Below are 13200 nucleotides of genomic sequence, written 5' to 3'. Positions count from 1 at the left end.
TAGGAATACAGTAGATTGGCTACATATTAAAATTCCTTTCAAACAGTGGTTCACATCTGTTATGTAGTTTGTGCAGCAAACATCCCATCAGCCACAAAAGCCAGAAGACATCAGACAGCATGTCAATGAAGCTCACAGAACACTCAACATACATCTTCCAAAGGACTGTTGCAAGTGAAGATGCCTAGAATCAGAATTCTTTTGTATGGCTTTCTATGCTGCCAACTATTAGGTCTGCAGCAACTGTGTGCAGTTAGGTACCTCCCACATATTACCCAATAGTATCAATAGGCATGAATCTGTAAAAGCAGAATAGAAACTTAAAAGGCTTATAGCTTCTTACTATTCCACATATTCACTGGCAATTGTTCAGGTCTCAGTATTCCTATTCTAATGCATCAACTCTGCTCTTTCAGTCCAAAAGGCTGCATTCTTATACATTCCAAACAGAAAATCCATGACACATATTATTTGCTGCCCTAGTACAGCCAGACTGCAGTTACAGCTAGCTGGCGCCAGAAAGAACAATTTACATAAAGCAGTCCTCATTTCATGACCAAACTAAAGAAGAATAATGCTGAGTAAACCCTCCCCCATTCGTTCCCCAACAGGCACTGACTGGTTCTAGAATATATCTAGTTATCTATTTATTAATATGATTAAAATCCAGGTAATAAGAAAAAATCAACTTGTAGCTCTTATATAACTGAAATCCCACCTCCACCCCACCAAAAATATTTTTAACCCCCAGAGATATTCAAAAGCCTTAGTTTATTTGTGGCATGGGCCAATATAATTACATAAATCCAATGACCGCTATTTTTAACAATCATTAAAAATATAAACTATAATTCATATTAGCTAAAAGCTGTCCTCATTCTACTCTACAGCTGCCTTTCAAATTTAACTAATCACTAAAATAGTAAATGATCATTAAATAGATGTGTTCTTAGAACCAAATTGCTTTATGTTTCACCAAATATAACAGGACAATACATCTTCAGGTATCACTGTTGTGATGTTTAAATAATTCAACATATTTACCACTAGTTAGTACTACTATAGCATGCACTGAATATCAAAACTCAGGCATGTTATATTACGAATATCTACACAAGAACATATTTTGTGTGGCATATTCTTTTTTGAACCTAAATCATTTGTGTATTGTTTTAATTGGCCAGATCTGACTGGGCAAGAGTTGAATCATTATCTATGAAAGTCCTCTGTTTAAAATTTTTTTATAGTTACTTTATGACCTACTAATAAATAGTTCTATACCTCCACTTCTATTTTTCCACTACTTTATTGAGTTTAAATATATTAAATTTCATTTTCAAATAATAAATGCAAAACTAGTTTAGTGCCACATCTAAAATGGTAATAAAATGAAAAGTATTTAATACGCTAACTAGGGGTTATCCAAAATATGTTCCTTATTTTTTTATCTTATTTTCAGCTGTCTTAAAACATAGGTCTTAAATTATTCCTATTACACAATAAGGATAATAAGGCCCTAGATAGGGGAATGATAAAGTTACATATCAACAGGAATTGGTGGACTTCTAATATGTGGATAATCTTAAATGTTACCCACATTATCTTTGATAAGCAGTAGTAGATTTCCTCAAACAACTATACTCTCTTCTTAGGATCTGTGCCCCCACCAGCGGCAGATGAAGGTACAGGGACAAATGCATAATAAGACGGTGTAACTTCACATAGTAGACCCTGTATAAGCAACACTTTGTGGGAGGAAAGGTCTTATACCAAAACAACAATTGATCATAAAATCTCAGAGTTGAAAATCATCTAAGTATTGTATTCCTTCCATTTTTAATTTTGCTTCCTCCTTCTCTCTTTCTACTTTATACACCCAACTATTTGAATAAAAGTACTTTAAAATCAAAGGACCTAAAATCCTTTAGTCCATCAGAAAATATAATGTTAATAACAAGTATTTAGATACTGTTTTTGAAAGTCAAATAAGTTAAACAATCCCCTCACAATGAATTAATCATAAGAAGCTCAAATTCTCTACAGCCTGCTTAAGTGCCAACAATGGAAGTTACCAATCTAGCTGAGCGTTTCTCAAACTAACAATGGTAAAGACCCAATGTTTTATTTCCAATCCATTACATACCAATATTCTTGTAAAATACAATGAAAATGAATTATTTGGGGAAAAAAAGGCATATAAATTAAGCCTTTTTCTTATTTGATCTGATATAAAATTATTTTATTAGACTGATGTGAAATTTCTAGACACTTTTTTTTTTTTCTAGACACTCTTAATTTCAGTTATCTAATGGAGAACCAGGAACAGATGAACTGATGAGAACTGACCTTGAACTGATCCACAGAACACATTCTGAGTAGGGCTCACCTAGGCACTACTTATCCCATCCTACCCCCGGCATTCTCCATCTCTCAGCATGTTAAGCATCTCATATTTACTTCTCTCTTCCTTTTTTCCCTGCCCCAATGTAAACTCCTTGAGGGCAAGGGATATTGTGTGCCTGCAATCAAAACAGTGTCTGGCAAATAACAGGGGCATAATAAATATTTGTTAAATCTGTTGAATCAATTGATCAATTCACAGTCCATTTTTGTTCTCACTCTATCATGCTGCCCTAGCACAAATAAGAATGCTTGTTTTGTCCCCTTTAGGTTCTTTAAAGTCTTCAATTTGAGATTTAAACACCTTGCTCTCGGGCATTTTTACTGTATTATCAGCCAGGTCCCTAACAATCCCCTCTCCCTAAAGATCCTTTTCTAAAGTATCCAGTACCCCAGATTTCCCCCCCAATTTCATAATGATTGAAAAAAGAAACAGAGAAAAAAAAATCTGTGCTGGAGGAAACCTTGTGAGGAAAAACAACCAATCTTACTCACACAAATTATTTGTATCACACATACACTAGGTACTTTGTTATGCCCATTTAAATCCCAGTATCAACTCTGTATGGTACTTTATTCCCATTTTAAAGATAAGAAAGCTAAAGTTCTGAAAATAAGCAACTAGCCTCATCCCATAAAAAGTAATGCATAAGACCTATTGAGCACTTACTGTAAATAGCCATTATACTTTGAGCACTATTATACGCTTTTCATATAAACTTCTAGCTAGTGAGTGGAAGAACATGAATTCACCTTGACTCCAAAGTTCGTGTTCTTCCCTGTAGTCTAACCACCTCCCTTGTTTAATGGTCACAGAATGGCATTAAGAGCTTAAATAATTTATCCAAACTATACAACTACTCACTAGCAGCACCAGAACTATCACTTTTATACTAATACTTTCCACTTTGCATGCGATGATACTTGCATGTCAGCAAAAGAAACGCCAGTCAGATGACTCCACTGGGCAGCAGTGCCTGGTTTACTTCAGCAGGGAAGGTAGAAGCCCTCAGGAAGATGCTGAAGCAACTCTTTTCTCTGGTGTTAAACTCCTCCCTTCGTTAAACTCAAAGAAAACTCCCTCCTTCATTAAACTCAAAGATTCGTTGAGTCAATAAGCACTATTTTCATCATCTCCATATTCACACATTAATGTCCAATAACAGACTGTTACAAATTACTAATGAGAACACTTAGTGAAAGTTCTAACCTGAGCAATTTATTAAAAATCCCTTCTTTGAATAAACTTTAAGCTTTCTCCCAAATCACTTTCTCTTTTGGGAGTGTAAGAAGTGGAAAACAGGGGAGCCCATCAGTGTTTCCTATGCAAGTTAACCGGTTTTTCAATTTTCGCAAAGCTTCTCTCTAATTTGAAAGCCATTTTCCAAAAATGAGTAAATTTCTTTTAGCACTTCCCTAGAGTTACCTATGTCATGGTATTACATGAATGCTAAGAAGCTGGCTTTTACTCTGGAAAATGTGGAATTAAAATTTAAATCAGATCATTATTATACACCGCCAACGTTTCACGGATCATGAAGGTAGTCTTCACATAGTTGAGATGGTCAATGTTTTGTAAACAGAAGTGAAATTTTAACAAAAATAACAGCCTCTGAAATTATCTAGTCTAGCGCAGTTAAGAACACTTTCTTTTAGGAACATACTCATTGTAAGTGCTAAAATTTCTTAGCTCAATCAATTTAGGCAAAAATCTTTTATAAAGCTCATTTCATTTACCTGTTCAGGAAACTGCACATCTTGAATATAATTTAACATTTTTTTATTCAATATCATCACTATGAACATCAAGTCAACAAATAGTGATGTCTTTAATAGTGATAACATGTAAAGAAATGAGAATTTATTACCACATTAAAAGACCTCAAGGAACTTGTATGTTTCTAGTTTGTATTTTTTTAATCGCCTCACTTTCAACCAATTGTCAGTTTTTCCTGTTGTCACTGGATCTCCTTCAATCAGCCACCAATGGTACTCTAATATAAAAATCAGGACAAGAAAAACGTTAGCAATGTGCCGTATCTTCTAAAGAGTAAGCTGACTTTATATATGCTCTCTCTCCTACCAAGTGAAGTAGGTTAGATTTTACTTATGTCTACTTTCTTCTGGATGAGAAGCTGTATTTTAGATATTAAAGGTTGCCAACAATCTGTCAAGTAAGTAGAATAGGGATTGAAAAGGAACAGCTCTCAGGGGCCCAGAATCAATGAAGAGGACCAGCTGTGCGGAGTAGGCCCTATCTGAAGGAGACAGTAGCTACTCAACTGTAGGTTATTTTTCTCAAGCAAAAATACATTTCTAGCACTGCCCAGTATTCTATTTTCTGAAAGATGAGACATGCAGATTTTTGTGTAAAATCTGACAACTTCAAATGTTAACTAGAGAAATATGGCAGTGGTTAAAGGACCAAAGAAGTCTGCTGGCTGCCAGTTTGTGGCCAGTGAAAGAGAACTATACTGTAAAGACTTTCATTTGTACTGAAACATATAAAACTCTAGGCCCTGAATTCACATCATCCCTTTAGAGAAGTTATTTTCTCACTGCATATTTGGACTACTCAGCCAGACTAGAACTGAAACATTTCTCCTACTCTGATTCTGTAATGACAACATTCTATATTGGCTTTACTTAATAAACACATCTGCCACTACCCACATACAGCAAAGGATGGCTAATTTATTTAACAGAGTAGAACCCAGGAGTGCAAACATGAATATATCAATTACCAAGTGGATGCTTGGTAATTACTTCTTGCTTCTAAGCATGAGTTCTGCTTCTTGCTACTTCTTGCTTCTGAGCATGAGTTCTATGAGAAATTTCCCATTCTTTCTAAACATACCACATTCCCTGATCCAATCACATTTGATAAAGTATATGACATCTGAGAAGCAAAGAAACTGAAGAGCATTCAAATACTACTGGAAAATTAGCATGCCAGATATTTGTAGAGTATTTCCTGGTACTATTCAGAAACATTATATAAACTAATCATCAACATATCCTTGCCAAATAGATAGGATTTTTTTCCTCCATTTTGTACATAAGGAAATGAGAGTCAGAAAATGGAATGGCCAATATAAGAAAAGGGTAGCAAAAACAGAATTCAAATTTTGATTTGAACTCTTGGTCAGTGTTCTTTTCACTACCTCAACATTTCTCTTAAAGGTTTATGCTAGTGAAATGGCTTGTGAAAAAGGGTATTTCCTGGTACTATTCAGAAACATTATATAAACTAATCATCAACATATCCTTGCCAAATAGACAGGATTTTTTTCCTCCATTTTGTACATAAGGAAATGAGAGTCAGAAAATGGATGGCCGATATAAGAAAAGGGTAGCAAAAACAGAATTCAAATTTTGATTTGAACTCTTGGTCAGTGTTCTTTTCACTACCTCAACATCTCTCTTAAAGGTTTATGCTAGTGAAATGGCTTGTGAAAAAGGGTAAACAAATGGGGAGGACAAGAAGTAACAAAATAATATCATAACACCTCAATTACCCAGCACCCAGATTTATTATGCTCTCAATTATTCAGCGTAATAGCTAACCTGGAATTCAGCATAGAAAATTTGAAAACTGTCACCAACCCCAAAAGTAATAATCCCAGTGAGGTCTAGTTTATGTTTATAGTTGCAAAAATGCAACATGGCACTGAAAGAATTAGCAATAACATCCTGAGTAAACACAGAGTGTTGGTGTTTCCCCATGTATAAGTAATAATCAGTGGATTCATCTTGTGGAGGGGAGGGTGGATGTAAATATTACAGTCCACAATAGAAGGCAAGAAGAATGGATCATTAAAATTTCCCTGAGGTCCTACTCTGAAGGTTAACATAAATTGATCAATAATTTCAACCTGGCCAGTTTCTCTCCAGCAATAAAGAATATCAAACCAAGTAGCTGGTTTACATGGAATGCAATTTTTGAAATCCAGTGAGCTGTTCATACTATGAGAGGCAAAAAAAATAAGAGTGATTAGAGTCACAGCACATTCACTTTCCTATGTCATACTCACTCTAGGGCACAACCTTACTGAAGTGAAATGCACGATGGATAGAACCTCTCACATATATTGGATTTGTCATGCATATTGGATTTGTTATTCTTTTTCCCTTTCAGGAGCAAGCTCCTATATACATTTACATAAAGAAATGTTCAGATTATGAGAATCCATTATATCACATAAAATAGTCCTAACAATGTCACAAAGTAATAAGTTAATGGAAGTAAAATAAGCATACTACAGCTGTTGATAAAACTGAGCTAATTATTCCAAAAACATTTTAGGCCACCGAACAAATAAATACTGATTAACTTAGGAAAAACAATAATGTTGCTAAAAGAATTTTAAAATAAGAACAAGTAAAAACACAATTTTGGGGCAAGGCAGCAATTTTAAACTGTTAAATCATGTAAATATAGAACTTAGCTACTACCTTCATGAAAATTTGTAAGTCAAAAAAGAACATGAAGAATATATGTTCTAGAATACTTCTCAAACTGAATTCCATAGTCCCTTAGCGCCTGGATGTCTACAATTAAGTGACCTAGATCCTGACACTAATAATAAGATCATAATTGTCATACATGATCTGGTTTCAAACCTTTATTTTCATCGTAACAGCCTAATTGTTCTCATTTTATTAAGAAAATTAATAAGTAAATGTTATAATTTTACATTATAAAATAATTACACAATAATAAAATACCATACATATATCCCTTTAATATTCTGGGGTCCTTCATAAGAATTTAAGGTGCAAAAAGTTGCTGTCTTTTAAAAGTTTCTGTATTTAGAAAGATCAAAACTTACTGTTCTATGTCATATTAGTCAGGGATATATTCATAATACTCTATTGACAAAGCTAGAGGAATGCACAATACTATTTAGAAAAAATTTTATTAAGTACTGCGATCCAAACATCAGTGCTTTAATTATAACTAACTGTTCTGCTATCTGAAATAATACGTGAATAAAAATTTCATTCTCCTACTTTCTGGGTCACTATGGACTTACAATATCTCAATAAACTTTTCTATTGATACTTCAGAACAATGTTAAGAAAGCTTTTTGAAAATTTTGAAACTAAATTTACAAAATTATTGAGTCATTACTTTTAAATATATCACAGATTTTAACTAAGATAAGGTGGACATCAACAGTTCATATCACTTAACTAAAAAACCGAGATTTACTTCAGCCCTGTTGTATAAGCATACATTAGATACAAAGAAAAAGGGTATCCAGACCTAGAAGATGTGAATTATTTCTAAATTCAAAATCTGAATCTGAATGCCAATTTAAGCAAAAAATAGTTAGGATGAAAAGTTAGCCCCATCAAAAATGTGAAAAAATTGGATGGCTGGGAGGAGGCAGCATAATGAGAAAGAACTGAAACCCAGTTAAAAAAAAAAAAAAAAATCTAACAATGTTAAAAATTTGTTTATTTTTGTAACTGTGATTTACATCCAGAGAATTAACATTCTTCCCAAAAAGCTACCAAACAATACCTCCAAAACACACACACACACACACACACACACACACCCAGAAAAATCACAATCTTCATGCAAAACACGGCTTACTTATGGCTTCTTTTTTAAAAAATCTACTGAGATAATATATTGTTTTTAATTTCTACAAATAAATATCAAGCAAACTAAAATATCCAACATAAAAGGAACATTAAGTTAATCAGGGCCAGAAAAGCACTACTGTGGTGATCAATTGTTCTGGCAATGTCAGAACATAAGACGGTGAGAAATTACAGGAATTTAACCTTTGACCTCACCATCCTATGTACTGTTTCCATAACAGAGGCTTCAATGTTCTATCAGCAAACATTTCAACTTCTTAGCAAGCAAGCTCTTAGTTCGCCTTCCTATATAAACTTAGTAAAATTCAAATGTTTTTTAATTAAAATGTTCAGAGATAAACAGTAATGTGGTTCTTACCTCTGGTCCTGATGCATGTGACAAATCTCCTCAGTGGCATAGTAGCTGCCTAAGCAGCTACAAAGACTAGGTTAGCAGCCATTTTGAGACAGCTGCACTGTCTCAGTTGCACTAAAGTGTAATTAAGATGGCTCCAGTGTGCACTCAAGAACTCACACAGTGGAAACTCAGCTATGTATCAAACAAAGCCCCTCCCACTTTGTCAGCCTGCAGGAAACTGAACACTGACAACAGCTAATGCATATACTGCAACAAACAATGCAGCTACTCACAACACAGCAAACAGAGAAGGCAGCAAGCCAGTTTTGTAACATAATGCCTGTGAATCCCGACTTGCAATACAGAGTTTGGGCACATCCTGATCCCAGACAGCTTGAAGTCCATGCCACATATTAGCAGTTACAGAGATAGAGCCAAATCACACACAGCAAACATCAGGGAATTTGCTTGAAAGAAAGCCTCCATTTCAGTCCAGAAAAAAAAAAAAAAGTCAAACTATGCTCAAGGTCCTTTTTTTTTTTTTTTACTCTTTTATAGTACTTTTTACATAAAAAGAGTGCCAATTTTTATAATTTCTAGAAAGTTAAGTTGTTTAAATCCTGATAATCAATTTCCATTTATAGAAGGCTAATTAAAGGTTTTTCCCACAGAATCTAAGCCCCAAAGTGCTCAAATCTAGCTGAATGGTTAAAGCTTGCAATCAAATTATTGAATCTTGACAATAATTTTAAATAACTGCTGGGGAAGACTAGAGACATTAGAGCTACAGTGGCAACAAAGCTTATTTTGAGTAATCTGCCATAAAGATAAAAAACAATTTCTTCTCTTCTGTAGTCCAGATGGTCACAAAGACATCTCCAGGTGAGTGGTTGGTCCCAGGGCAAATTAAATTTCATGCCGTGGCTCAGACCTCCCAACATTCTGACATGGGTGAAAAGCAAATAAAATAAAGAATGTAGACACCCCCGGGGGAAAAAACAAATAGGAAGAACAAAAGGGTAAAATTCAGTCTGAAAGTGGGTGTATTAAGAATACAAATTTGTTTTAACAGTAACCAACCATCAAGAGAAGGACAAAAGCACAGAAAGAACCTGTTTGCTTGATAGCTCACATCAGCTAGGAAATCCATCTTTTCCTTTTGTCTTACTTGGTTTACCATCTAAAATTTAGCTGCCTTGTGCTGTTTTGTCTCTATCCACCACTAGATGTAGGTATTTATTAAAACACGTTAAGGGTGTAAGGGGGTGGTAGGGGTACAGCAAAAAGGAGATTGGCCCCATAAATTGATGATTGTTCAAGCTGAGTGATGGGCACATGGAGCTCATTATTTCATTCTATTTCTGTATATATTTGAAATTTTTCCATAATAAAAGTTAAAAAAAATACTCAGCTTTTAAAAAGTCTTTATTTATTCTCCCTGAGGTAAACCAGATAATGTAAACTGCTTTAAGTACTGTATGAGGAGAAAAAAAGTTTATAGTTGATCTAAGCCACATTAATTCTTCAAAAATATAATGGATTCTCTGAGGGTGGCTCGAATCTATTTGTTAAAAGCAAGAGGTAAACTGGGAAAGATTCGAACAGGATAGACATTACTGGAGCACTAGAATGTGGCTAAGGTTAACGGAGAGACAACCAACCAAAACATTCAGAGCTGCCTGATGAAGAGCAGCTGATATTCAAAAAGCAGATTCTTTCGGAAGCCTGTTCCACAAAGGTTTAAATTATGTAATATACCTTCAAACGTGCGGTGCTCCCCACACCTCCCTCAGCCTCCCCCATCTCGCCAGACACCTTCCAATGTAAATACTAAATACTTTTTTCTCAGTCTAAGCTTTCCCGGGCAAGCTAAGATGCTGGCTATTGGCTATAAGATCTACCTTTTCACCCACTTTAGACTTCAAAATAAGAGACATAATCTAAGTTCCCTCCTTATACCAATCCTCCTCCAGCCACTACAATCATTTTACTACTAATTTACTATATCCTCTCTATTATCCCAAGGCACGTAAGTCAAATCAATATAATGATTGCCTATTTCATGCAAGGGGCTTTAGAAGACAAAGGAGTAGGGAAGTCCATTAATATAAATCAAGCCTTCATATAAGTTTTTATATACATTGTTTAAACTAATTCTCACATTAACCCTACAAGATAGGTTTTATCTCCAATTCGTGATCGAGGAAACATGCTCAGAAATTAAATAACTTCATGAAAGTGCTAATAGCTAAAATACATCCTAGACTACACTCAGCCCAAGCCTACTGGAGCTTTGTCTGTCCCTTCCCACACTGGTTCTGTTTCTGTGCATCACGGAAACAACTTAGGAAAGAATAACGGTTAGGCTGTTAGTCAGGTAAGTGGTGTCACTGCCAATGTTTCATTCACTCTTTATCCCAAAGAGACTATCCCGGTTCACCCAATAAACCCTACTCATGAGTCAACCTAAATTATCTTATCACTGACAATCTCTTCCTTGCTCTCCTTTCCCCTTACTATGCCCAACCCACAAACCAGGTGTAATTGCTCTCTCAAGGTCTTTTATATATACCATCATTATACTTAGCATATTTCACTATTTATATCTTTATATATGAGTTCTTAAAGGACAGAAACAACTTAATTCACTTTCCACTCACTTTCATAGTGTGAAATAGTATTTATTTGCTCAATAGATGGTGAGTTGAAAGTAATTCGCTGTGTTTGCATTTCTACCACAAAAATCTCCGAAAATTCTACATCCTTAGGAACCTTCATTTTTAGGATCTCAACTCTTACTTTCTAGCAAGAAGAAGAAGTCAGCTAAGTTTTTAGTCTTGACCTAAACAGCTCTGTACTTCAAAACCCAAGGTGGAAAAAAATACCTTTTGCAGGGCATTTTTCAGTTTTTAAAGTGTTTTTAGAGGCACTACATAGGAGCTAATATGTGTTAGAATAAAGTCTGAAAAATGTCTATGAAAATTATAGAAATATATTATTTACTTTAAAAAGTTTTTAACATTACTAAGAAAGAGTACAGCTTGATTATATAATGTCATAGGTTAAAAGAAATTTGGTTTTGGAAGGGTTAGTCAGAAAACCCAATCATTGCTTATTTGTGAAAGCAAAACACATTTGGAAGGCATTTCTAATGTAAGGTAAACATCTCCATGATTACTCAATGTTTTACCTCTTCCTAAATAAAACTAGCCCTTTTCATATAATTTTTTCATTTCACTCTTACAATGACCATGTAAAATAATAGTGCTATAATCTCAAATTTTTCACGACCAGAGAATGTAATCATTTGCCAGGGGTCACACAAGTAGTAATGTAAAAGAACTATAGGAGAATTAAGTTTAGTCAACTACTACACTTCTTATATATCATATATCACACTATTAGAAAACTCTGGGGCTTCCCTGGTGGCGCAGTGGTTAAGAATCCGCCTGCCAGTGCAGGGAACATGGGTTCGAGCCCTGGTCCGGGAAGATCCCACATGCCACAGAGCAACTAAGGCCAGGCACCACAACTACTGAGCCTGTGCTCTAGAGCCCACGAGCCACAACTGCTGAAGTCCACGTGCCCTAGAGCCCGCGCTCCGCAAGGAAAGAAACCACCACAGTGAGAAGCCCGCACACAACAAAGAGTAGCCCCCACTTGGAGCAACTTGAGAAAGCCTGCACTCAGCAACGAAGACCCAATGCAATGAAAAATAAATAAATAAATTTATTTTTTTAAAAAAAGAGAAAAAAAAACTTTGCACATGCAAAATATTGAAAATTCCATGGAACCTAGGAACCTAAAAAAATGGTTTCAGCGTATTAAGTAGAAAGTAAATACACTTTTCATTAATTTAGTTAATACACTTTACACAAGTTACTATCAACATTATATATATATATATATATATATATATATATATATATAAAAAGAGAAAAGGAACATTAGAAGGTTACTAAGATGATAAACTGAAAACACCTAACTTCACTCCCTCAAATCCCACTAAAACTACAGTGGAGGTATTTTTTGAAGGCATAAATCCTCAAGACCAAAGAGAAAAGTAAAAGGGACAATAGCTACATGATTTGCGGAGCTGGAAAATAAGCAGAACCACTGGTAACTAAGTCAGCAGTTCCCAAAACACTATATTCTAAGCTGCATTGGGGATAAATTAAGAACCAGTTTGATTTACATGGCAGAAACTTCAAAAGACATAGAAACTAGAAGAACTAAGCACTTTGGAAATTGGGGTGAAGGGAGCAAATAGTAGGATTGTATGACTAAAAAAGAGAATACCAGTGAAAGCTGTTTGTGAAGCAGTAAGATACCGTAGATGTCCCTCATCACATTCCACTGAATGCCTGCTCTCCCCAATCCTAGCAGAGGTCTGAAAACAATATCCACAGTTAAAAATGAGAGTAGCATACCAAAAAGACGGACTGAGTGCTCACTGAAGAGAATCCAATCCTCTTCCTCCATTAATCTCCCAGAATGCTAGCAATCCGATCCTTACTATGTATGAAAATGTAAGACTACTCTCTGAGGGTAGTTAACAAGCACAAGACACAAGGCCTTAAGGTCTTGGGAGCTCTCCAAAAACAGCCCACCCAGATCAGCCTCTATAATGAAGTCCAAAACTGACAAATTTAGATATGCTAATCAACTTTTTACTCTTCCACAACATATTATATACAGTCAGGCAAGGAAGAGAAAGGCAACTAAGAAAAGTCTAAGAGTCTAAGATGGAAGACAGAAATAAAAAAAAAACACAAAACAACAGACTACACAGGGAGAAAACTTCAAAAATAAATTAATATCTATATATATCAAAAGATGCTGCATTC

General features: G+C 35.0%; 1 protein-coding gene across 2 annotated transcripts in view; it reads right to left on the bottom strand.

Annotated features, from left to right (window-relative positions):
- ATF7IP (activating transcription factor 7 interacting protein) overlaps positions 1-13200 on the bottom strand; it is a 128072-nt gene that overhangs the window by 101554 nt on the left and 13318 nt on the right. Inside the window, exon 1 of one of the 2 annotated variants that reach the window (XM_082850489.1) lies at positions 8375-8806. The exons of the other annotated variant lie outside the window; for it this stretch is intronic. Coding sequence (XP_082706615.1) covers positions 8375-8391 — 17 coding nt within the window. The 5' untranslated portion in view covers positions 8392-8806. Of the gene's footprint in view, positions 1-8374; positions 8807-13200 lie in introns of those variants that run through there. 2 annotated transcript variants of the gene reach the window in all.

Source organism: Leucopleurus acutus (genome assembly GCF_964270905.1).
Source record: "Leucopleurus acutus genome assembly, chromosome: 11".
NCBI lineage: Eukaryota > Metazoa > Chordata > Mammalia > Artiodactyla > Delphinidae > Leucopleurus > Leucopleurus acutus.
The sequence above is the reverse complement of the archived record's forward strand: the minus strand, read 5'-3'. Positions and strand labels throughout refer to the sequence as shown.